Raw genomic sequence first — 27,559 nt, forward strand, 5'->3', positions numbered from 1 at the left:
GGTTTCAACGACATTTGCATATTGTTTATACATTTGTGCACACAAAACAATATTATTATGTCGTTAAAAAGAATATTAGGAAATCTAATCGTGTACGATTTAGACTCGTCTGGTTTTGTGAAAACGTACAATTATTATAAATGAATTGACTACAATACATCGTTTTATTATCGATTATCGTCTTTATTTTTAATACACTATGACAATTATAAAATGTTGCTGGTTTATTTTCTATTGAACAAAATGTATAGTCGTCCCGAGGGTCCGTTCGTAATTAATTACATCATGGATTGGTGGACGTTACGGTCGATGGCACTCTCGAGGGTGCGCTTGAAGTAAACGTTAAAGTGGGGCACCAACTGTTTTTGAACGTCAGACCAGTTGACCGCGGAATCGGAGTCGGTCGACGAGACCTGAATTTGGGGCCTTGTGACGTGGACCGCGGTGCGGACTATGTTTTCGACGAAGTCCAAGTCGCAAACCACCTTGACGGCGTCGGTCTTGTACGTGGCTCTATGGTTGTAACTCTTGCCATTGGGGGATGTGACGACGCTGTCGAATTCTCCGGTCAAGTCCAACAGGCGGAGTTCGAGTTTGGCGGAGTAGCTCTCGTTGGTCTTGTTCACCTGCACGAACGGAATCTTAGCCAAGTTGTTTTTGGAGTTGTCGAAATCGAGGTTTTTCAACTCGAAACGGAAACCGTCGGCCAAATCGCCGGTGATCGGTGACACGGTTTCGCTGGCGATCTTGTTGCTGCGATACACCATGTAGGGTTTGATGATCCTCCTGATTTGCAGAGCGACGTCGTTGTACATGTTGTTGGCTTCGGCGGTTGCTACGTATTGGGCTATGGTGTTTTTGACGAAATAACTAAACAAAAAAAAGAGAAATTATTTCGATCTTAAAACTTGGTTACGGCTGTCGTTTGATAACACTTTATGCACAGGACTTTGATATCAGGGCTTACCGGTGTTTATTCTACTCGAAAAATGTCATATTTTTTTCTTTTGCCTATAGTGTTATTTTAATTTTATATCATATCGGAACGATCTTTGACCAAGTTTTTTTGAAAACTATTAACAAATTAGTTTATATTTTGGACTAAATAAATTTGTCTTTGTCCGTTTCATCTTTTAAATAAAATTTTATTTTATTAAAGGTATTTAATAAAAATTAAAAATGTAAACACATTTTTTATTGTTATTAACGATCATTTATAATATTATGTTTGATGTTTAATAATACATGTTGCAATGTTGTTTTGCTTATTGCATGATATTTAAATTTTAAATGTGATGTAGGAATGAGAATTCGTTACTTGTTATAATGCTAATTCAAATTTAAAAAATAAATAAAAAATTTGCTCCTTGAATTTCATTTGAATCTCCGTTAATTGTTATTTACATTGACCGAATTACTCACTCAAATTGAGGTTTGTCGTCTTGGAAAACTTCCGGCAACGAGGTATGGTTGACGATGAACTTAACGAACTTGAAGGAGTCAACGTTCGACATTAACGGGTAGACGTTTGAGTTTTTTGTGAGCAAAGTTTCGCCCTTGTATTTAGGTTCGATAATGTCTAAATGGAATATTCCACTGTGTCTGGCCACGGTGTTCATGTGATGAAACACTCCGTTGACCGCTAGTTTTTTCCAGCCGTTAGCGACGTGGATCTGTGAAAAGGAAATCAAATTATATAATTTCCCTGTGGACATAACACGAGGAAATCACAGGGCTCAGCGTGACTAGATTCGTTTTACCGATTGTGCATTGATGTTTAAAAGCATGTCACTCAATAGTTAATTGAAAAGTCAACCCATATACACTGCAGGGTGATTCATTTATAAAATTCTAATTTAATACACTTTTGTTAGTCAAAATAATTTAAATATTACGTTTTACAAAATAAATTCTTGTTATTATTATTTTAATTTTAAAAAGGATTGCTTAAGTTTGCTTGGTTATAACGAGAACCTATATTTTTCATTCCATAGTCGAGCACTAAAATAATAATTATTATATATAAAAATGTTTAAAAATGCATAATTTTTTTGAATATAAAATTATAAATTTAAATTTAACAAACATCCCAAATAAAATATTATATACAAAAATTTAAAATATAATGTTATTACTTCGGTATTAAGTAGATACATATTTACTTTTAACAGATTAAAAATTAAAATTTTTATCTTATTTTTCAAAACATTAAATTTAACTTTGTAAATTTGTTTGTAAGCATTTAAATATATTTAAAGTTATTTACGTCATAACTATCATTATTTGCGGATTTGTAGTATACACACTATATTCAATGCCAAAAAACATAGCTGAATACAATTCTACCATAAAAACAATTTCGACTGACTCTTCAATAAATAAATCGAGTGTCAATGTACATATTATACTTAAATACGCTTACCAAATCTTCTCCCCACACCATGGTGAAGTTTTGGCTGTCAAAATTCTTCAATCCGTTGACGCGAACGTTGGTCAAAAACGTGTCGGCGTTGTAACCGAAGTTTACGGTGTCTTGGACGGAAATTTCGTTAGTTCTAAAGTTGTCGGATTTTGCAACGTCATTTTTGTATTGTCTTATGACGTTCACGATGGCGTCGAAAGAGTTTGCAATGGAATCACGTACCTCCTTTTCTTGGACATATTCGTTGTTATTGTAGTTTTCATTCGATTCGAACAATTCGTTTTGGTTGTTATTTTTTTTATCTGAAAAAATACCATTTTTGTTTTAACAATCATTATGGGGTAAATAAATAATAATTTAGTAATATTAGTTACGAAAACAAAAATAATTATGTTAATATAATAATGATATACGTACTCGGCAGCGTGGCGGCCGTGGCCAAAGCCAAACTAGCGGTCAAAATGATCACTAACTTCATTTTTCCACTTTTACGGAACAACTGTAATGTTAATTTCAACGCCAATACCAGCTTTTATATATAATTTTTTATCACCTCTATTATTTTTAAGTTTTAATAATACTGATAATGGCTGCATGCGCTATCGATAAAGTGTTGATTTGCATTCTTTATAGGCTTTTCTCAATGTGTAAATGAATTTTCACAAAATTATGCAAATGTTTTTTTACGAGTATTATGTATTATATTATTAATAGATTGATATTTGTTAATAAAATATTTGCTAGCATACACGTTTAAATACATATTCGTGGTACTCATCATAATAGGATACTATAAATATATAACGCGTACATTAAACATATTAATTAGATGATAATATGCTGTTGCTTCTAAATACTTAGATAGCAATTAAAAAGGTACGAACAAATTTAATTTTTAATTTCAGAGAACTCTAATCATTATTTTATTTTATTTCTATGGTATTTCCACATTATTCAAATGCTTTAGATTTAATGATTTGAACAAAATATATTGTTTATCGTTTAACTTCTGCAGTAATTTTTGATGTCTATAAGTAAATTTAAAAAAGAACTAAAACTGAACTTTAGTTTGACATTTGTCTTCGACATTCACATTGGACGGTCAATACGAGTATTTTTAATTTCTCGTAATCAAAATATGACGTATGGATAGAAAAATTAATGTGTATACTGTGTGTACTGTAACAAATAAAATATTTTTGAACCGGATTAACCTAGCTTTATTCATAATTTGAATTTTGATATTTCAACTGTCTTAACATTACTTAAAACGAATTTAATAAAAAATTTTAATAATTTGTAGTTCATATATCTATATATATTATATACAATATTAAAACGATATGATACTAGTTACTTAATTATTGTTTTTATTTCTTAATCGGATAAGGTTTTGATAAACATCGAATATCAATAACTAATGAATGTGATATTCTTCATTTAAAAATGTTAAATATATATGTATTTTCATTAAATGCTGTATGAATATTAATTTGATAAGACTTCTACTTATTGTGTCTATTCTTTTGCTGTGTACATTTATATTCAATACTATTATATTTTGAAGGCACATTATATAGATTTTCGGAATTTTATAAAAATGAGGTGTTTATGTTGAGGTATGTGTATTTTCATAGCTATCTCTTTTTCAGTAATCATGATTTAGGGTAGTGACAGTTTCTAAAAAAAAAAAAAAATACAGAGCAAAATATATTACAAAATATCGTATTTCAAATTATTCTGCGTTTTTAGAGAAAAGCACGAATATTAAGAAATATAAGTACAACTGGTACAAGTAAGCATTTTTTCAAATAGACCCTGATCATGTTTTATGGTAAACTGAGATTTGCTGAAAATTGCTCTTAAGTAATTTAATTTATTTTGAATTTAAATACATCTGTGCTATGCAGCTGCCTACGTTCGTTTAACTATCGTATTTCTATTCGTTTTTTTACAATGTTTATTTTTGTTAATGATATTATAAAATTATCCATTGTTTAATATTATCATAAAAAATTCGTTTTTTTATAATTATTAATTTAATATTAATTAATTTTTTTTTTTATCTAACCAAGAAATCTAATCAATTATTGACTGTTTATATGATTAATTATTTTATAAAGCTATTATATCATTAAATGTGATATGCATATTACAAATTAATGGTTTTGTATTATTAATGGGTAATTAATTAATTAATAAGGTAATATAATTATTTTTACGAGTTTATAATTAGGTTATATAAAAATATATTATTAGGTATTAGAACCGTTAGTAGATTTTAAATAATATGTATAATAAATGAATAACAGTAGGAATACGAGGTTATAGGTCATCTACTTATATTATATATCCAAAGATTAATTCTCTAATTAAAAAAAAATGTATACCGTTCGATTTTATACTCGAATATTTAACATTATTTAATGGTTATATGATGGTAATAATTCTCAGACATCAGTAATGTATTATAAAATGTTTAATACAGCTATTATACTTATTGCTATTGATGGTTCAAAAGTATCTATACAATTATTGCACTATTTTGATATTGTTCAACTCAATAACTAAATGATTGTGCATAATTCGAATTTTATATAATAACGTAGAAACAACCCAAGATGTCAATGTTAAATGTATAATAAAAGTTAAGTAGAAAACGTGTAATGGTAATGCGAATGTATAAAAATTCTTAAAAATTAGATGCATGCAATTTAAAGTCCAAAAAATGAAATGTTTTACGTAATGTTTATCATTTAAAACCTACTGCAAATTATGGTCTCATTTTCTTTTGCAAATGAAATCATAATTTATAAATATAGTACATACTTTACTTAGTTATTTACTATAAATGATTAACTATAATTTTTTTTAACCGTCGTCGACATTATCGAATTAGTTGTTTTGTTATAACTATTATTTCGAGTGAAATATATATTAAAATTTTGTATGAAATTCGACACATGCATTTTTCGTAAAAACTAAATTAATTATTTGTTTTTTCTTTTCAGTTATGTTTTTCCTAGTATAGATGATTTAGCGAATCAGTTAGACCACGTTCTAAGATACTTCGGTTTGCAATCGATCGTTGGACTTGGAGTGGGAGCTGGTGGGAACATTTTGACGCGGTTCGCTTACAGACAACCAGCAAAGGTAATGTATAATTATTAAACATCGTGGTGTTGTCACCATTTCGTTAACACATAATCGTAATAACGTATTAATATGCGTACTGCATATCGCCGCAAGCGGTGCACATTTACTAAAACATTTTACTGGTCGCGTATTGCAGGTCGAAGCCTTGTGCCTGATCAACGTGGTGTCGACGCCGGCCGGTTGGATCGAGTATGGTTATCAAAAGTTGAACAGCAGATATTTGAAATCCAAAGGCATGACACAAGGAGTGATGGACTATTTGATGTGGCACCATTTTGGAAAAGTTAGTAGAGAAATGCGAGTGCCCAAGTATAATAGCTGCAGCGACGGATTATCGCTGGGGCCCGTTCTCTTATAATTTGTTTTGTAATTGTGCGTTATAACCTATATGCATACTACCATAATTTAAACGAATCTTGAACTACTGCTGTAGTCATATACACAAAAGTCGTCATTAAGAATTCTATTTCGTTTATAATTGGTATGGGCCCGGACAAACTTGGGACAAACACAGTATATACGTACGAAATGTGCACAATGTGTAATAACATTCTCTCTTTCTCTCTCATCAATCGGCATCACTATACTGTATGTTATCCTCTGAAACGTTTATAATATATCAACATTATATGGACATACGCATGTTAAAGAGTCGGGCGATTGCAATAACTTCGATTTAGATATTCGGCACGACTCGTATTTTTTCATAATTTTGGCTTATTAACTCCTAATTATTTCTATATATTTTGTTTTTTCATTAATCGTTGAATCGTATTATGGGAAAAAACATTAAAACGTATTACCTATTATATAATACTATTATAGTATTATGAACGATATACGGGGCGCATAGTAGCAGAAAATCTTTCATCTAAAAAAAAGATGCAATTATTACGAATAATTATAGCAACAAATAATAAAATATTTCAAAGACACATTGGTCAGATTTTCTATATACAATTTGTTCACTAATCGTTAGCACATAATTATTTTAGCCACGGGGTTTGAATAATTGGTCATGATGTTGGTTCACATAGTATTTTTTTAAATGAGTTAAGAAATAGAATAAATATAATGTACATAACACAATGATCATGGTATAAAATATCGAAGTAAATACTTACCAAAATATTTTAATTGCAATTCGATATTAGGTTTAGTGTTTCGAAGGTATTCAACGACACATAATCAAATAGTCCGATGTAAGCGTTACATTGTGTGACGTGCTAAAAGCATCATCACGTAATTAAATAAAAATAGTTGAAAATCCATTTTTCTATGCAATATATTGCGTTGTAACTAATATTTAAAAAATAAATTATAATATAAAATATTATTAATAATCGTTAGATCATCATAATAATTACAATAAAAATTCATTGCATAAAATAACACGTGCAATTAGACAACCAGTCCTGTCCATTTATTATAGGCTGTTTTTATGTCGTATACTATGTAAAATTTACGATATCTTATTGCTTGCTATAATGTTATCTACAACGTTTCGTTCCGACGTTTTCAAAGGGAACCGAAGAGAGGAACCACGATCTGGCCAGAGTGTATCGCGAGTACTTCGAGCACAGCGTCCACCCGGGAAATCTAGCTGCGTTCATCGACTCGTACGTGAGACGGACGGACCTGGGAATCAGCAGGAGCACGCCGACGTCTGAGCAATGCCCGGCAGGACGCCGGCTCAGCATGTCCACCACGTTGCAAATGCCCTATCATCAACGTGTGCGGAGCTCTGTCGCCGCACCAGGAGGATACGGTGACGCTCAACTCGAGACTGGACCCAACCAAGTCGTCGTGGATGAAGGTGAGCCACTTCTCCCCTGTTACCATCTTAGATATTATATTATACGATATAGGTATAATTGTGTGTCGTCATTCGAATCAGAGGTTCTCAAACTTTTTTTTATCTAGTATTACTACTTGAGTGCATTACGGGTTAGTCGGGCGTACCACTAACGACTAAAATGTCGGAACTATTCAAAATGTTAATACATATTTGATATCGATAATAATAATATATAATTTATGATTGATAATTTACATTTAACTGTAATATTCAATATTTTCAAAAAATATGAAATCATATTAGATCCGTTACAAAGATCACTAAACATATATTTTATTTATTAATTTTTCATACAACCAGCGCACGGCTGCCTTATATGTATCGCGACAGGTACGCGCGTTAAACAGTTTGAGAACCGATGATTAAGGTGATATCAGTCTTATTGGCACGATTATAAGTATGATTTTTAAAAGTTAAAAAATTCGTCTTCTATGAATGTGTACGGGTCATGACTATAAAAATTAACTTTAAGAATGTTTCATATAAGCATTAAAACTCTCAACTACGATATTAAGTTATATGTATAGGACTACATCAAAAGCAATACGAGATAAAATCTTAACAACTGATTTATAATATTCGTAGTATCTTTCCTGCACGTTTTAGGAGCTCAAGCTATTATTGATATGTACCTATATTGCCTATATAAAGTGCCGTGCCACAAACTATGTTAAAATTAAAACCAGGCCACTTGTCTGACACAGAAACGGGCTTCGGGTACTCATCTCACTTACATAAATTATAACAACCTTAAAATAATGAAAATAATTTTATACATTTTTTCAACCCAATATCTCTTAAAATTCATCGAATTTCTATACGCACTTGAAGTATACACAATGTAAAAAATAGGTCGTTCTAAATAAAAAAAGCTCGTCTTTTTTTATTTTTTTTTTTCATTCGATTTAATTCGCATTTTTAATCCCACATCAGTTTTAATAAAACTTCTACACGCAATTTACTATATTTAATGTGAAATTATGTTAATCTGGAGAATTTACTGAGACAATTTCGAAATGGCGGTTTGGTATTTTTTTGTAAATAAATGACTTACATTGTTCTAATGTATATATTAGGCATACCTGTATACTGCGTTATAAAAACTATTAAAATATTTGTTTTATATATTTTGAATTACAGTTAAAAACGTTTAAAATTAATATATATATATTATAATAATATGTATGTTATTATTAGACACTGACTGTTTGACTACATCCGAATATCAATGTTTTTTTTTATCAGAAATAGTGCGATCTATATCACTTTTGACATAAACCAATAGTATGTTTAAATATTAATATATAAGTAACCTCTACTGCCGGTTATTTTTAAGTATTAACTTCAAAAAGCCTAATTCATAACATTTTTCCTAGACTGGGTTTGAAATCGTTTTAAACGTGCTTGAATGTGTAAACTGTAATATAATACAATTTGACTGTTATGATAAATATTGTTTTCTATATTTTAAATCGATAATTCATGGGTAGGGCAGCAATCAGGGAAGTTATTTGGAAAATCGTGATATTAAACAATAATCGACGGATCAACTAAATCACATAATAAAGCTGAATATTTTCAACAATTAACAATGCCTAAAAAAGTATATAATACTTTTTGTAACGATGCATTCAGAACATTCATTAAATGTGTTTTTGAGATGCGTTTGAGAATTTTATATTGCTGTGTGTTTGTGTTGTACCCAGTGAGTATATGTATTTCGCTTAAATTTGGTTATGAAGTAAATGTTCTAATAATAATTATATTATTGTGATACGTGGATTTAATTTATATATATATATATGGTTTTATATTATTAGTTCAATCGTATAATTCGGAAACGAAAACATATTGCCGTCGACGACAACATTGGTATTTATATCTATATCCACAGTATATAATATTATATTCTCTATTATCGAGAAAATCGAGTCATTGTTCGCATCATATCGGCTGATGATGTTTCCAATACGCGATTTCTAAACTCGAGACCGACCCGATAAAGGTGGTCCAGTGCCATTTCGTTTTGAAACCCATTTAAGTCTGTATTTTATTTATCCAAACAACGTCTGTTGTCCAATGTTCGTGAAAGACCCATACCGATTTGAAATCCACACTTTTCTTCTGTTTATTTCGTCCGTTTCCGTTCATGATAGGCACTAATATTGTATAGTTTTGTTGTTGTTCAATCGTCATCGACAAAAAAAAAAAAAAACCGTAACTGCGTATGCTGACGGATTTCATAGTCGAACATCAAGAGCCTGTCCACGGACGTCGTAACTCGAGTTCTAACGGTAATGATAATTTTGTTTTTCTCCCCTTCGGGATTACAACGTTACTTTAAACTATCAAATATCCCTCTCGTCAGTGATAACCGGAGTATTTCATTCGAGACGAAAATAAACTCGGTGTTGTATTTTGCGATTATATAGGTTACTGCGGGCGGTTTGTCATTACTGTGCGTGATAAATGCGTAGTTCGCCTTCACGCCGAGAAAAAACTCGAAACTAAAATATAATATTTGTTTCTTGCGATTCCGACACCGTCGTCCAGTTCGGATAGGAAAAAAAATGATAAAAGCTTATAATGTTCTAGATAATCGAGAGTATATAATATTATAAACGTCTCCGCGCGACCATTCAGACGAGGTAAACTATACACGAGAATAAATAATAATACACACCGTACATTCGAGTTATGGCCAAAGTATATTTTAAAACGGAGTAATCGACATTCATACATAACATATTATAAAGATTATTGCGCGCGTGTTTACTTATGAGCTAAACGGTAACGATATTTAAATGCGTACAAAAGCCAGACAATAGTACTTAATCTTAGCGATACCATACATCGGCAATAACGATGTTACGATATAAACATAATATATATATATTATACACGTCAAATGAATAAACATAATAATAATTATACGTGATATTATGGCGAAAACGGTGTACTCTGAATTGAACGATAACCTTTACGCCCCGATAACAATATAGTAAAAACGGCCTTTGAAGTGTAGCGGTATACCGCGAGAAAGAACGAATTTAAAAACAATCCAAATTTACACGAACAATATGCGCGCGCGTCCGTCCGCGCCGCCGTCGTTTACGCGAACGATCGCGTCAGCGCCACGTGTTCTTGATGAACTGCGCGGCCCTCTCGGCGACCATCACGACGGGCGCGATGGGGTTGCAGTTGGGCTGCGTCGGGAACACGGACGAGTCGGCCACGCGCACGCCGCGGACGCGGTGGACGCGCAGCTCGGGGTCGACGACGGCGGTCGGGTCGGCGGCCGGGCCCATCTTGCACGTGCCCGCGTGGTGGTTCTCGCCGCGGGTGTGGTACCGGATCAGGCACCGCCAGTACGAGTCCGTGCCGAACGCGTGCCGGCCGCAGTGCTCGGCGGGCTTCCGGTCGACGGTGGCGCCCAGCCGCTGCAGGGCCCCGGTGCGCACCAGGTCGTTGGCCAGCCGCAGGCCCCACACCAGCACGTCGACGTCCGCTTCCGCGGCCAGGTAGTTGGGATCGATCCGCGGCCGGACGAACGGGTCGGCGCTCGTCAACCGGATGGTGCCCCGGCTCAGCGGCCGCACGTTCACCGGCCGGACGTTCATCAGCACCGGGTCCGCGGCCGCCATGCACCCGCCGTACACCGGTTGGGCGTACGCGCAGTTCGGCGAGTAACCGTCGAAGAACAGCTGCACGTCGGCCGGATCCGCGGGCCCAGCCCGGTCCGAGCGCAGGAACGCGGACGTCTGCAGGCCGCCGGTTGTGGACAGCGGGCCGGACCTCTGCTTCAGATATTGGCCTATCGTCTCGAACGTCAGCAACCGGTCGTTGGTCACGTTCAGCTGGAAGCTCAGCTTGCTGGCCACGTGGTGCTGCAGGTTGTGGCCCACGCGCAGGTCCTGCACCACCGGAACGCCCAGCGGCCGCAGGTCCTCCGCCGGCCCGATGCCGGACACCATGAGCAGGTGCGCGGACCCGATGACGCCCGCGCACAGGATCACCTCCTTCCGCGCCGTCAGCCGCCTGGTCCGGTTCGCGCTGTCCACGTACTCGACGCCGTACACCGACCGCCGGTCCGCGGCCACCAGAAGCCGGGTCACGTGACTGTTGGTCTTGACGCGCAGGTTGCCGCGGATCCGCAGGTGCGGCCGCAGGTACGCAGTGGGAGTCGTCATCCGGGTCTTGGAGCTGGTGATCATGAGCTGCGCGATCGAGAAGCCCATCGGTTCCGGGTGGCTCATGTCGATCTCCTCGTACCCCAATTCTCGAGCAGCCTCCATCAGCGTCCGCGTGATCGGCAAGATTTCGCTGGGTTTTTGCACAGAAATCGGGCCCCGAGTACCGTGGTGTTCCGTCTGGTAGTCCTTGTTGTTCTCGGACATCTTGAAAAACGGCAACACGTCATCGTATCCCCATCCGACGTTTCCGTCTCTCAACCACCCGTCGTATACATCCCGGTGTCCTCTTGAGTACATCGAACCTTAGACAGTTGAAAAACCCTTTCGGTTTACTCCAATACATTGTTATTAATAATGAATCATCATAAAATGTAACGTGTTAATAAATCGAACGTGTGTTACGCATTTTAAAATGCGATTTACCGATAATTACAGGTGTTGTAGTGGTGTAGTGTTTTCAGAAATTTGAATTATTTAATAATAATTTAAACACTTGACTAACAATGAAAATTTTCAGTACATAACTTATAAAAATTTCGTAAATGTGAAAATAGTTTATTCAATACAACGACATACATTGGTATGTAATATATTTAAATTTGTCTAAATAGCTAGTTTAGAAAATTGTAATCATTGTTTTTTTAGAAATGTCTGATAGACACAATCACTTGTTAAAGTACTGACATCAGTTGTAACCGTAGTTCGTGTATGCAAACATTATACATTAGTTGTTACTGATGATTAGGTGGTTAACACACTCAACTCACGTCATATTTCATTTCGTAAACAATTATTGTCGTCGTAACCGGGAACTTGGAAGTATATTTACCTGACAGTACAGCCGTTCCACCCAACACTTTTCCACGAGGCCAACCGCACACTCCTCCGTATGCCAAACAAGCGTTTTTTTGCGGCGCCGTGGTATACTGCCAATCATACTTCGTGGCGATTGCCGAACTCAGCAATGCAGGTATATCAGTGGCCGCCGGTTGTTCTGGGCCTGATTCCAAAAGGGTCACCGTCCATTTAGGATTTTCCGACAGTCTACCAGCTACTACGGGTCCTGAAAATATACGATACATTATGTTTCTTAGATATCATGATTTTTCAAAATTATTTTCAGTAGTGATCCGTGTATTATAGAGTTAAAGTAATCATTCCAAACAGTTTGGAGTTAATAGGCAGTGTATAGCTAAAAGATATTCTCTAAAACCCGCTATCTGCACATAATTATTGAAAACATGAAAGTTTCCGATAAAATTGTTTAGCTTTAAATAATATTATTCTAATAATGTTTAATATGCAAAACATATAATGTACTAAGTAAGTACTTAATGCATACAGCTAAAGGGTTTTTTAGTTTCGATCATAAAATTTGTTTTCGCTTTAACAAACAAACTATTCTGGACTTTTCATAATTTATTATTCGTTTTCGTATTGAATCATTTATTTATTAAAACGGTATCAAATATCAAATCCAAACCTTCAACATTAATATTAAAATACCAATGATAATATCTCACCAAAATCGTTTAAGTACATAATTTAATACTGAAAGAATAATGATATAATAACTGTATTATAATTTAAAGTTTAGGTTGGATCAGAAGATAATCTTCGGGTATATATAGGAAATTTATACTCGTATCCTTCTCAATTCCTCCGGATATTATAATTGTATTTAATTATATATTAAACGTCAGATTTGTGACTCGAAAATATTAAAATGTTAAAATGTTTACAAACAATATCTCAACGAGTATTAAAAATGAAAAAAAATAAAGTTGTTATTTGAAAATCCTAAGTAGATTATACTGTTTTAAGATTTAATGAATAGAAAAACAGGATTAAATGTATATTCTTATGAAAAAAATATAACAACATTTGGTTAAAAGTCACTATAAATAAAAAAAACGAATCAGATTTTCCGGGTGTTTACCAAAACAAAGCTGCTATTGTTTCGCCTAAATATACCACCTTATCGTTTAAATGTTTATAATTTTTTTTCAACAAGATGATTTACTTACCGGCTACTCCTCCACCAACTACTATGAAATCTACTTCGTCGACGTCATCATGAGGTTGCTCGATCACTCTTCTACACGAATCGATTAAAACACAATCGGATCTTATCAAAATGTCAGCGGCAATCATAAATTCTTCCAAATCGGGATTCGATTTACATAACTCCTTGACGAATGACGTTTCTATATGTTCAGCATTTTGTATACATTTTTCTGCATTTCCTAATGGTCACAATATATAATGAAAAAAAGCACGATCAAAATGCATTCGATTATATTTAAAATAGCATTACATAATAGCATAATGGCTACCTTTATTGTTCGAACCCGTGGACGCAAACACGTTTACCACTTGACACAACACATGGAAATAAAAATACACTTTCATAATTTTTTTTTAATTTTTATGACAAAATATGTAAAGCAAAGGAGTTATTAATAATACTGAACTGGAAAAACGTTTCGGAGAAATGCACGTGGCTGTGCTAGCGTTAATAAATAGTATAAAATCTAGTGTATGACGAATAGAAGGATTTATACGTTGTCCGAAAGTTTTAAAACGAATTAAACGATCAAACATCCATATACGTGCAATAGTCCACATTATATCTATGGTTTTGGTTAATTAATCACCATTTATCGCTCTTAAGAAACCACATAGGTGTGACGGAAACGTATTTTAATGTAGAGAACGGATTCCAGATACACGTGGTCGTGTACAATTTCACATAGGTGCAATTATTATAGTTAGGTGTATGCAAATACGAAAAGATAACAATAAGGGGTCACTATAATAATGTTTAGTGTTTAATTGTTAGGCGACGCATTTATATTTATTTAAATGGATGGCTACTTGGCCTTAAAGTTTGAGTATAATGATTCGGTGTATTTATATTAAAATATTATTTGTGTAACATATGAAACAACAAAAAATCTCATTATATAACATGTAACGCGTATAACAATTACTAATTAAGTATTGAAATTAATACGGTGGATTTTTTTGTATTAACAAGGTTATAAGTAATACGGGTTTTAACTGATTTTTATTACCATACAGTAAGTAAATAACTACTAAATTTTTAGTTATATCGAAATCAAAAAAAATATTATATTCATATTATAAGTTGTCGCTTAACACAATCGATTGAATTATATTTCCGTGATACGAACATAATACAGGGACATTCGACAGAAAATACATGAGACTATAGCTGATTAAAAATATACATTATAAAAGTATAAATTTTATAATCTCCAAGCTGATCGGATTAAATCAGATAAGTACATCAACTAAATACTATAAAATCAAAAAAATATACAGAATACAGAAAAGTGTATATGTATAGATAACATTAAATACCTATTTTTAATGCACGGTAATTGAGTCAAGGCAATTGCTTATCAACTTAACACACAAATACCTTCCCCCAAAAAAAGTCTTAGGACTAGGACTGTATAAAAATCTACAACTGTCTATATGTCGCTTAATAAGTCACTAATAGTATATTAATGAACATTTATCTTAAAAAATAATAAACAAAATATAGTTTAAACAATTTTGAATATATTTAAAGCTCTTATAGTTATTTAAAACTACAATGGCGTAGCCAAGATTTTTTTTCGGAGTGTGGAGACTTATCAATTTTTATAAAATACAATTCAAGATTTTTATAGCGATTTTCATAGACCATTAAAAATTAATATAATTTTTAAATTTTAAATTTCCCTGATATTTCTGCAAGGCTGTAGCCCCATCAGCCCTCCCCCTGGCAACGCCACTATTAGAATATCATGATAGTTACATACTGAATCTGATTCTGTAATCAAAATATTCTAATATTATAGTTCTACAAGTCTAGAAAGCTAGGATATTGTGATATTATATAGGTATAAATATGTGTTAAAAATATGACATTAATTCTGTCTTAGATTGTGGGTATCGTAATGAAAATTCAAAATTGTTTACCTTTATGTTTTATGTGCTTTGAAGTAGCGAGTACGTTTAATACTTGAGCGAATATGTGTAAGTAAACCACAACACGCATATTTAAAAAGGTAAAATAAAAATGTATAATTAAATTTAATGGAAAAAAAATAAAATCGAATTTATAAAAAAAAAGATACTAACTTATATGATTATTATTGAACTGACATAAAAAATGTAGAATTAAACACTAATTAATTACAATATAGAAATACAAAAGAGAAAAAGCATAGTTATATGTATGACGTGTATTTTAGGCGTATTTACAGCGTAAATGTCCAATCTTTAATACGTGCAATATCTACGAGTAGCCGACATTTTTCATTGTTTAATTTTGGATATGATCGAATAAAACAACGCGTGCAGGACTGCGCATTCGTTGCATATAATAATAATATAATATATTATCACGGTTAGATATTATGTGGCAAATTGTTATTAGAATAAATCATAAGTGTGATACCGACACCATTATTTCTATGGCGTAAATTCAAAAAACCGTATTCGTCTAAGTCCCGTAATTTCATTAAAATACGAGATGTCTATTCAAAGACCTGTGACCGTTTTAAAAAGTGATGTTAAATTATACTTATTTGCTATGACGAGTGACTGCGGACCTCAGTGTATAAACGCCGATAATCGATTGATACGCCAAATACGCCAATGGAAAAACGGTGTTTGGTCCATAAAATCATAGTCCATTCGATGAAACGAATAAAAACGGTCACATGTCGATTTTGAAAATGTACGTCTCGACACGGCGACGACGACGATAATGTTATTACTTATTACTTACAATACTAATGTCATCGATGTTTATTTTTCATTTAGATATCCGACTGTAGCATGGTGCTGGAAGAGGTACCACAAAAAATGTGTGAAGCGCTGCGGCTTTTCTTGCAAGGACTCGGTTACGGTAAGCCAAACCAGTCTTCGTGCACAGTAAAATAAGCGGAAGTTTTCCTATTTGTCTAATGCTTCGACGTTTATACTGAAAAATACAATAAAAAAAAAATTTTTTAATTAATAATAACAAAAGCAGTACACCTACGTATAATAATAATATTGGAGAACTACCTATGCAACAAATTTGTAGTCTTATACTAATATTAAATTCACACATTTGTACGTTAATAATCATTATTTAGTCACAATGTGTCGTTATTGTTTTTTTTTTTTTTTTTGTTTGTTTTTTTCATTATTAATACATACGTTAACAATATATATATATATATATATATATACATATACTTATATATATATATATATATGATGGCAATTTATAAATGGTGTCTATATAGGCGTATATGCGTATTTTTTTTTGGACTCCCCATTCAATTTTGTCAACAAATGAAAAAATTAGTGCGTTCGCGAATTTGTATTTAAATTAATAAAAATCTTGTTAGATGATTTTCTTGTTGTTACATTCTGTGCGTATATTTTATGTTTCCGTTCAACTAGTTCTACTATACAGTAATATACCAAATAGGTAATCGAGTAAAAGTTTTATTCGTTCAAGTACGATGCGAATCACGACACGATATTGACGAGCCATGTTATACGGTGGCGTATACGAGTTTTTTTTTAAATTTTCTTCGCTTATCGAATATAAGAATATTCGACAAGCAAACAACAGACGACCGTTGTAAAAAAGAAAAAAAAAACGTTTATGCGTTATTATATACTTATTACAACTAAAAAACAAATTCAAATTAAATCACTATAATATAATGTTGAGATGAGTCCTCCTGCGTGTACGCCGCTGTATAATAATAATAATAATAATATGTCCGCATCGCATAGTACCTACGGAGTAAATAATATATCGTCGTCACATAACATCGGTACATTGCAAACATTTATACGATACACATAATTTTGTATTAATATTATGTTATATTTGTTGCGTTTAATTTGTGTGCACCATAATACATACATAATGTGTAAATTCAATTACGAGCGGTTCGGAGTTATCAATCGCAATAATCGCAATACATAAGACATTTAGACGACCGTGAAAAAAAAAATTAGTCGTTATCAAAATACGTAGGTATATTATTTTACATACGCCGCGAGTGGATTAACCTGAAATAGATACGGTGTGCACTCAACGTTACTAAACAATTCTAATATAAATCCGAATTGACCTGAATCGCTCGTGATTTGTCACCTTTACGTACTGTTTATAGGTACTAATATATACTGTTCATTTTATATAATACATATGCATATATATATATAATATTCAAGTAGTGATCATTTGCTACAGTATTTCACATTAAATTTTATTGATTTATTATATATTGTCATGTATATACAGAAATATTTGTTTGACGAATAGGTATAGGTGGCATATGTTTGTTTTTGTATTTTAAAAATATTATTTTACAAAAGATTTTATTACAAACAAATTCAAAAAAATTATTTATAATTTATAGATGATACACATAAAGATAAATTCGAATCTTTGTTATGGCCAAATATATTATAATATCCATTAGGGTCAAATATAAGGAATAGATCCACGATATTATAATATTATATTAATATTTTAAATTGTAATAAAACAATGGACATTATAATATGTCCCAATGACATATTATAAGTACAGTTGATTAAGTAATGATATTTTTAAAAATAAAAATTAATATACATAAATGTGCGTTAAGTGAATAAATCGAAATACAGTGAAATTATATAGCTTTATTGTGTTGATATTGTTGTGTGACTGGTGCGTATTGTCTGTAATAGATAACTTGTCATTGATAAGACGTCAACTAGCTATTCAAATGTAATGGTTTTGACATACAGTTATACGACTGCAACAGTGAACGTACGATTTTAGATTGAACTAATATCATAATGCAATGTGTTATTACTTATTACGTATTATATTGCATTGCTTGATTTATGTGATTTTATAAAATATTGTTGAATGATATCGGCACGGTTGAATATTACTGGATTTTGTTTAAGACGGAAAGTAGCAAATTTCTCCATATATAGTCTAATTAAATTTATATATATATATATTTATAGCATTATAGGCATTATATTTAAGATGAATACATAAAAAGAAGCATATCTTAAAACGTATAAAGTGAAAATATGATTGTTTAACTAGAAGCGTTTATATTGTAATGTTATCACACGAATATAACAAAGATCTAATTAAAACAAATGTTTTATTTTTTAGAACTTATCTAGGTACATAACGCTTATAAAACGTACTCGAATTTTAATTCGATACTTTACCTACCTACATTTTATGTGTAAAAAAAATGTATTATTATTTTTTTTTTTATTTAATTAAATATTGATCGATAGACCTTAGCAATCAACTTAATATTAAGTTAAAACTAGACCAATAGCACAGTCGACAATTCGTTAACAGTTACTGTATAATAGGTACACTAAAACAAAACGGTAACATCCAAATTTTATGTGAAATACATTTCATTCATGTGCCGCCGATCTGCTTCGAAGAAAATTATCATAATCTACAACCTCAAATTTATGTGTATATAGATATATTCAATTTTTAAAAATAGATAAAAAGTTTTTTGATATTTTTTGTTATGTGTATACGTAATAATTATACTTTGAATTATCATCAATAGATAGATATATTTTGATCAGCATCCAACACGAATGGCTAATTTTAGAAAGTTGTTCGTCAGAGACGGATAACGTATTACACCTATTAATTAGTGAATATGATGGTGTCACGAGTATGAATACAATGTGTTAAACGCGTAGACTTTGCACCTTTGTTAATAGCATACTGTAGTATGAAAAACACGTATATTCGATATTTAAAGTGCGTAGGCACCTACTTATTATAAATGATTTCGGTAGATACACTCGTCACCCGCCTACGCAATATAATATAGTCGTTATTGTGGCTTTACAAATTTCAGCGACGTCGATAATACGTCACGCCTAATTTCACATTTATCCTGTAAACGTGAGGACGAAATTCTTCACTTAAAATTTTTGGTTTCGCGTTGATTTTATTTAGCCCGCAGAAATATATTATACAGGTGCACATTCCCGATACAAAAGAATCGATAAAACGTTTTCGTCATAATTCATTTAATACGCAAATTTACACTCAATGTGGTATTATATAGTATCATATTATGTATATACATTTTTTATAAACTGATTCTATAAAACGACAGAAATATTATCAGTTTTTAAAAATATTGCTAATAATATTATATTCTCGGAATAATATATCGCGTAGTAATGTGTTAGCCTGGTCTATAGAAACGCGTGTTTTCCTTCGTAGAAATCAATTCAACAACCGTTCGCATCGATAACGTATTATTTTCACGATCGGTTTTTAGATTTTTTAACGTCGATTTGAGTTTTCAATTTCAACGATCTATACATCGTCGATAACGACACGACCTTTACACATCGTCATCCCTTGTTTCAACCACCCTCCACAGACAAAATTTCATCGGATCGTACTTAAATCGATGTCCGCCACCACCCCCCCCCCCCGGGTCTAAAGCGCAGATCGCTACGCGTGTATCATATTTTTATAATGGTAAATGGACAATAACAATCGTTTGCTGTTTCACCGAGTTGACGTAGTCTATTGTCGTAACGCTCCTATACGTTTTGCACACATTTAGCTATGCAATTTTCTCGTAATATATACACATTTTATATTTAATATTTATGTACACATACACGACACGTCGACACGTGTATATCATGCTCGGCCATATATATTATATCTACTTATCTGACTATTTTAATTGTGTGCGCGCGCGAACGAGAAAAATCGTTTAAACGTACTATAGTAATATAACTATTGCCGTAAGTAAAAAAATAATGCGACTATTTTTTCAAGCGAAAATCTCGGACGAGTGTGAATGTATTAATATTACCTAAATTTATTGTGTATGCATATTATAAATATTATAATACTCACACGTGCGCGCTCGCGATTAAACGATTATAATAATATATTGTGTTATATACTGATAGTGTATGGTGATGTTGTGTCGAGACGTATAAAGCGTAACAATGTTTACTAATCCGTAGTTTGTCCGTCGAACGACGACTGCTGCCTTATAATTGTTAGCCGAATTCGCCATTTATTCTAACGCACACGCCTCATGTGGCTGGACGGTTGTTGTTATAATTTTTAATAAACGCTACGTGCAATTTGACCTAGATAAAATTGTACGATGTATATACATGTTATGTGTGTGTGACCTTATACAGACCGTACATCAGCGTTTAGAGCCATCATTTATTGCACGATTTTATAATATTACATATTAATAATAATATTTTTTTCATTTAATATATACATTATTAAATATGTTTGTGCATCTGTTGTTATTTTTTTTTTTTTTTTGTATGTGTTATTACGACTGTAAATTATACACTATAACTATTAAGTATATTATAATATCAAATATAAACATACTTAGATACCTACCTGGTGCTTCTTTTAACCTTTTTTTTTTTTTGGAATTTTATAGATATATTATGCAAATTTAACATAATAATATTATATAACTAGCTTATTACTTCCATCCCCGTGTTTGTCGGCAGAACCACAACGATAATATCGATTGATTTTGATTTTTAAACTGTGACCTATATTTTCGATTTTACAATCGGAAGCAAAATAATTTTCTAAAATGAAAACTCTTACATTAGATAATATGAAAAGAACTGTCGATTCAATTTTATAATATTACTTCCACATATTATATTGTTAAGAACATTTTTGTTCGCGCTAAAAACATTATCAATTTCATATTTTTACGTATTTCGAGTGTACACTATAAGTAATTTTTAATAATATATATTATATTATCTTATACGATATTTGGCTCAAAACCAGTGGTTTTACCGACACGCTCGAGGGTGACGTTTTATACAAACCACAAACGCGTTATTTTATATTTTACGAAAAGAAAATGTCAAAAAATTTAACACTTTTTAAAGTGATAAATATTAAATCTGCCGTTTAAAAGGATCACCGTAGTGCTCTGCGTGTGTTTTGTGTGTGTGTATATATATATATATATATATACCAGTGTATATGAGTATATATTTTATAGTTTACACAGTGCTATAATAATATTAATAAACGATAATATAATATTATATATTACCTAAATAATTAACTTTACCTACGTAATCTATACATATTTATTTTCATGTTTTTTTTTTTTTTTTGTCCCGTACATGTTGTGTGCGGTGGGTGGTGGCGTCAACGGATGGTCGCCACAGCTGTGAGACTCGGCCGGCCACCGTTGACCGTATCCAGATCGGCTGAAGGTAAAAATGTACTAGCTAATGCATTTAGCGCACGGATGCACGAATAGTTAGCGCACGCACACACACCCACAGAAACACACACACACACATATACAGACACACACATATCAAATACACCCTCCTACCTACCGGGCAAATTGATCGACTAAAAGTATATCAGCTTCGAAAAAACGAAATTTGTAACACGTAAGTGTCATAATATAAAATGCTTGACGGAAGAAAACGGTTTTTCAACGTTTCCATAATATTGTTATATTATATATTTTTATAATGATGTCTTGCTTATACCTTCGCCTTAAACACTGTCTTATGATATAAATATGTACTCTCTCTCTCTCTCTCTCTCTCTCTCTCTCTCTATCTATCTCTCTTTCTCTATGTATCTCTTTATCTCACGAATTTCTATTTATGAACTTTACTCACTCTCTTGTTTTTTTTTCAAAACTTTTATAGTTGTATCAGAATATTATAATCGTGAGGCTGGGCATTATGGTGTTTAAGATGAGACGAAAGTTTTTTACGACGTGTTAAAGTTTTTTATTCGAGTATGTCGTTATTGTTTTGCATTTTAAATAAAAATTACAATTATATTTATGTCTATTATCTTACGTGTCTCGACTATTTGGTCATTGTAGTAAACTTATGAATACAATTTTGAGTATGAAACATATGTATTATATTTTCGATAATATGTTGTGATTTAATATAATGTTTTATAAAACCTATATTTTCATTTTTATTTTTTTTGTCTGATGGAGTTCGAATGCAATATTGTTGCGACGAAAAATAAATTATTAAAATATAAACTTTTTACCGATACCGTCCGTCTTCCCTTAAAAGTTTCCCCTAAAATAACAGGTATAAAAAAATACTCAAATGTTTTAAAAACATTATTATTAACACAACCAATTAAATACATTTAAAAAAAGTTACTTGACTGAGATATTATATTTCTTCCAATTTAACTTCTACAAGTATTATCACGAAATTATTATTGGAAAAAAAAATAAAGTTTAACGTCCAGCCTTGCCCATATTATATTCTATATAATGCTATCCACACAACTATAAGTGCAACGCTATATTTTGTTTTCAAACACGTGTAATTATTTAATCAATACTGTTATTTTTATAAATATACAATATCATTACACACGCTTATGTAGAATTAATTTATGTATGCGTGTACAAGTTAGAAATCATTAATAACTATAAATAATTTTTACTGACATTGACGCAACTAAATAAAACAGTGGTGTTTTCGAGGATACGATAGCGTTAGGTAATCAGGTTTTACAATATAAAACAATTTTTTTTTTATGAGAATTTGTTCAGTTCGATTGCTCAGAATCGACTATCATTACGCCCGTCGTGCAGTGCCTCGATAAATTACAATTATTTATGATAACCAATTTAAACCAAACTGCGGAAATGTGTTTATAATATTAGCTTATCTATATAAAAGCAATTTCGCCCTCAAGTGATGTTGCATATATTATGTTTAAAGTTATCACTTGCACGGAATCCAAAACCGTTCAAGCGTATACTAACGCGTTACTAATACACCAGAGAAATCAAAATTGAAATTATCCGTATATTCTTAGTCGTATATACATATAGTACGGTCTAATCAAATTAATAGATTATATAATATATAATCGTCCAATATAGCAATATGATAATTCCGTTTAAGTTAGTTCAACAATTAGGTATTATTTGTCCTTAATTGTTAAACCGTTGAAGACATTTAGACGTTTAATAGTTGAATCTATCTAATACTTGATCATTTAAAGAAAAAGTCTAACCTTATATCTAAAATTAAATTTTGGAATATAAAATAATACGGTTATGAAACCGAAAGATAAATAGGTACTGCCATGTTTATTGGTTTTAGTTTTAAACGAGCCGTTGAATAGTAATAATACACTTGAAAAACAAATAAATTCTTAGAAATATATCTCATTACCTGTTATATTATGCTATGTTTTAATGAAAAAAAAACTTGTATTATTGTATAATACGTCATATTTTCGAGTCGTGTAATTTTGTATTGAAGTTTATTATTTATTTTTTTCGAGATTCGGCATTATTTGTAATCGTACTTTTGATAAGATATCAAACATATTTTTAATTTAAATTGTGTCTTAAAAATATATACACATTTATGAAATATTTATAATACAATGGGCATATAACACACATTATCGCTATAATTTGTTCTGGTGTAAATTGTTTGATGGTGATAAAAGTCTTCAATTACAATAATCTCTCATCTTTAGCATATTATTATTTATCGATCAGGAATAACACACTGTAACTAACACAAACATAATAATCATAAACGCGCATTAATTAATTAAACTATAATTATTAAACTAATTTAATAATCTAAATACGATTTATAGTTTCATTTGAGAACTTAATTATTATGTGTGTAAACAATTTTTAAACTATTCATTGCACGTCGGTGCATAATGTATGACACACAAAACTGATAATAAAAAAAAATTGCTTGAATAGTTTAGTTTAATTTATTAGTACCTATTTAGTGACTTGTTATTTTTCAAACACAATAATTAATAATACATAAAAACAATAAATGTTTCTTTTATGTTGAATAGATTATCAAACAAATAATTACTAAAAAATATATTCATTGACATTTTTTTTTATTAATTATATTATATTCATTAAAATATAAGCTGTTTAGCAATATATATATTTTTTTAAACCAATTGTATTTAAGAAATTTAAAGAATTTTATTATAAACTTAGGTGTTAATGGTTATTCAGATAAGAAATAATGATCCCGACAAAACATTCAGTATAGCCGTATAGGTTCATCTAAAATGATACGAATCTGTAATAAACAATGAATTCGATTAAAAATTTTCCGAAGATATTTCAAAATTAACGAATACAAATTTATTCAATCGCATACTACGAAATTACGGGTAAATTGTATACAAAAAATTAAGTACTTACAGTAAATTTGCATCCCGGTTAATAACTATTTATCATAATAGTTTAGAAATGACATTTTGCATGGATAATGTTTGATAATTTTAAATGAGCTTATATTTTTTATATATATTATAGTATATATTAATATATTATATACAGACGTATATATGACATAGGTAGAGTATTTTTTAATTTAAATTTCGAAAGTTCAATTTTAAATTTTTTCTTTAGTAACAGTATTTTTTATTAAATATAATATTATAGTAAATTTTAGAAGATAAATATTTTTACTATTTAAACTATATTAATTTTTTTAATAATTTAATTATATGTATTTATATTTTACTATAGAGTAGGTACATACTAATTTTATTTATATATAGCAATACTGAAACTAGTCATTTTATAAATGTAGATTATATATTATTTATAATTTACTAAGGTCGTCTATTGCGTTTGAATAAAATAGAATTCATGATTCTTATTAGAATTTTAGTCTTCAAAAACACACATGATTTTTAAAATAATTTACTTACTAAAAATCGAATTATTGTCATAGTAAAACACAACAAACATTAATAATTAATGTAGGCATACACCTATGGAATAATCAGCAAAATTAATTTGACATTTTTAAACTGAAATGATTTCATTAGAAAAAAAAACGGCTTATAAAATAACCAAACTGAATGTCAGCTAATTTAGAACGGGAAAAAAAAATTCCGTACCAAACAGCCTAGATAGTACAACACGATTTTATTCCTATACCAATAAATATTATACCCGTCGATAAATAAACACTCCCCTACTACACTACCCTTCATTGGCCATTATACCTACCCCTGCAAGATGTTCGCCGAATAACATGTTTCTGATTAATGGTACCGATGGTATACAGACGTGTGCTTTAGTGTAATTTTAGTTTATTTAGTTTGTGTAGACATAATATTAGCGATTATTCTTCTTTCGTACAATATTATACACTAATATAATATATTATAATAATATGTTGTGCATGTAGGTCGAATAGATTTATTTCACTAGCCTATTATTTTTTTTTTTTCTTTCGTTTGGACACGTAGTTTTTGCGTTATCGTGTATACAGTACGCGTGTAATACGCATGACATGTCAGTGGCGTATACAAGGTTTCCGAACGGATGTCCGGGCGGGGTGGTCACGACGAGGTGCGTAAGTCCAGATTACTTCTGCTCCAAGTCGTACGCGACACCGCGAGTTGTGAAAATAATCGTAACACATACACAGTACACACACACTCACACACATACACAGTACACGCACGCATTCGATTCGGGAGGGACGGAGCTGATGATATCGACCACTCGCACGTGAATTATACGCCACCGACAATGGTATACTTCGCATGCATCACATGTTAATATACGTAATAATATTATGTTATCATAAAATAATTATTTGTTGACGTACTATTGTCGTCGTCGTCGTCAGCGTACGCGACAGTTTGTACGAGATAGTTTTTTGGTTTTTTTTTTATTATTATTTTTTTTTTTTTACGCGTAAATTTCGTACACGACTAATGCGCAACTATTTGGTTTCGTCGTTGCGCTGTCTGTCGTCGGCCGGATGTGACGGCGGTTGGACCGCGGACGTGGGCCTGAAACCCACCGACCGACCGCCATCCGCCCGCCAGGCAGTGCAGTCTCTAATGACGGCCGTGCCGTTTTTTTGCAGTGATATCAAAATCCATAAGACAGTCCGCGTCCAAAGACAGCGTGCGCAGCTCGCCGTGGCCGTTCAGAATCACCGAAAACCCGCTGACGGCATGATGACATGATGCGCGTAATGCGATTATGTCATTAGCGTGCGCAGGTCGTCTGGCGGCGAGGCGGGAGGATGGTGCTATAGCAACAGTTTTACAATAATAATACAATTATAGGTGTGCGCATATATATATATATATGTACATGTATATGTATGTATAGATGACATATATAAATATTATAACATAAATTATACACTCGTGCGGTATTTTCGCGGTCTGGCATCGACGAGTCGCGGAAAGAGTTTCCGAATAATAATAATAAAACACCGAACCGATTAGTCGAAAGGGGACAAACGTATACGAACGGTCTGGCTAGTTTGTTTTTTTGTAGACAATTATATATACATAATATATATATATATATATACGTAGACCTATATGTATTATGATAATAAACAGTTATGTAATATGTAATGACGTTAGGGATATTGAGACTCATATCATCAAAAAAAGCTTCAGACGTAGTTTTTGCTAAACGGAGAAACAAACTCCGTGTGTATTGTTATAATGTATAGGTACGCCTAAAAATTAAATTAAATTAATATATTATTATTATTATTATTATATAATCGTTAACGAATAATAAAAACGACGAGATAAACGAGTTAGTTTTAATAGACTGCACAAACACCTGCGCTTTTTTATTGTTTGTTTGTTTTTATATATATATATATATATATATATATACTTTACGTTGTTGATTATTGATGTTAATAGTTTGTTAAGTGTTGCTGTTATTTAATCAGATATATTGTACGCGCCGTGGATTTTATATACCGTTCTGTATGATATAAAGATGGATTGTGATAAGTAACAATATATAACAATGAAATTTATAA

General features: G+C 31.8%; 3 protein-coding genes across 4 annotated transcripts in view; 1 reads left to right on the plus strand and 2 right to left on the minus strand.

Annotated features, from left to right (window-relative positions):
- Window positions 1-27,559, plus strand: part of LOC113549291 (protein NDRG3) — a 52,733-nt gene extending 25,174 nt beyond the window's left edge. Inside the window, 7 exon segments of the mRNA XM_026950519.1 lie at window positions 5,434-5,575; window positions 5,715-5,861; window positions 7,103-7,297; window positions 7,299-7,394; window positions 16,472-16,556; window positions 21,908-21,955; window positions 26,630-27,559. Coding sequence (XP_026806320.1) covers window positions 5,434-5,575; window positions 5,715-5,861; window positions 7,103-7,297; window positions 7,299-7,394; window positions 16,472-16,556; window positions 21,908-21,955; window positions 26,630-26,724 — 808 coding nt within the window. The 3' untranslated portion in view covers window positions 26,725-27,559.
- LOC113549293 lies at window positions 257-2,917 on the minus strand. The gene is made up of 4 exons (XM_026950523.1): window positions 2,840-2,917; window positions 2,423-2,724; window positions 1,423-1,673; window positions 257-870 (listed from the first exon to the last, which is right to left on the minus strand). The coding sequence occupies exons 1-4, from the start codon at window positions 2,898-2,900 to the stop codon at window positions 279-281; spliced, it is 1,206 nt and encodes a 401-aa protein (XP_026806324.1). The 5' UTR covers window positions 2,901-2,917; the 3' UTR covers window positions 257-278.
- On the minus strand, window positions 10,126-16,482 carry LOC113549290 (glucose dehydrogenase [FAD, quinone]-like). 2 transcript variants are annotated; one of them, XM_026950518.1, is made up of 5 exons: window positions 16,437-16,482; window positions 13,966-14,004; window positions 13,657-13,875; window positions 12,459-12,692; window positions 10,126-11,931 (listed from the first exon to the last, which is right to left on the minus strand). In XM_026950518.1, the coding sequence occupies exons 3-5, from the start codon at window positions 13,781-13,783 to the stop codon at window positions 10,565-10,567; spliced, it is 1,728 nt and encodes a 575-aa protein (XP_026806319.1). In that variant the 5' UTR covers window positions 13,784-13,875; window positions 13,966-14,004; window positions 16,437-16,482; the 3' UTR covers window positions 10,126-10,564. The 2 variants fall into 2 exon arrangements, with proteins under 2 accessions (XP_026806319.1, XP_026806318.1); XM_026950517.1 differs by lacking the exon at window positions 16,437-16,482 and adding an exon at window positions 15,623-15,760.

Source organism: Rhopalosiphum maidis, chromosome 1 (assembly GCF_003676215.2).
Source record: "Rhopalosiphum maidis isolate BTI-1 chromosome 1, ASM367621v3, whole genome shotgun sequence".
NCBI classification, from domain to species: Eukaryota; Metazoa; Arthropoda; class Insecta; order Hemiptera; family Aphididae; genus Rhopalosiphum; species Rhopalosiphum maidis.

Excerpts from the sequence above, each read along its gene's own strand:
- LOC113549293 (XM_026950523.1), bottom strand. The coding sequence starts at position 2,900 with ATGAAGTTAGTGATCATTTTGACCGCTAGTTTGGCTTTGGCCACGGCC. Across the intron at positions 1,674-2,422 it reads TGGTGTGGGGAGAAGATTTG|ATCCACGTCGCTAACGGCTG; the intron begins GTAAGCGTATTT and ends TCCTTTTCACAG. Across the intron at positions 871-1,422 it reads GACGACAAACCTCAATTTGA|TTATTTCGTCAAAAACACCA; the intron begins GTGAGTAATTCG and ends TTTTTTGTTTAG.
- LOC113549290 (XM_026950517.1), bottom strand. The coding sequence starts at position 15,701 with ATGCGTGTTGTGGTTTACTTACACATATTCGCTCAAGTATTAAACGTA. Across the intron at positions 14,005-15,622 it reads AAAGCACATAAAACATAAAG|TGGTAAACGTGTTTGCGTCC; the intron begins GTAAACAATTTT and ends TGTTGTGTCAAG. Across the intron at positions 11,932-12,458 it reads TGGAACGGCTGTACTGTCAG|GTTCGATGTACTCAAGAGGA; the intron begins GTAAATATACTT and ends CAACTGTCTAAG.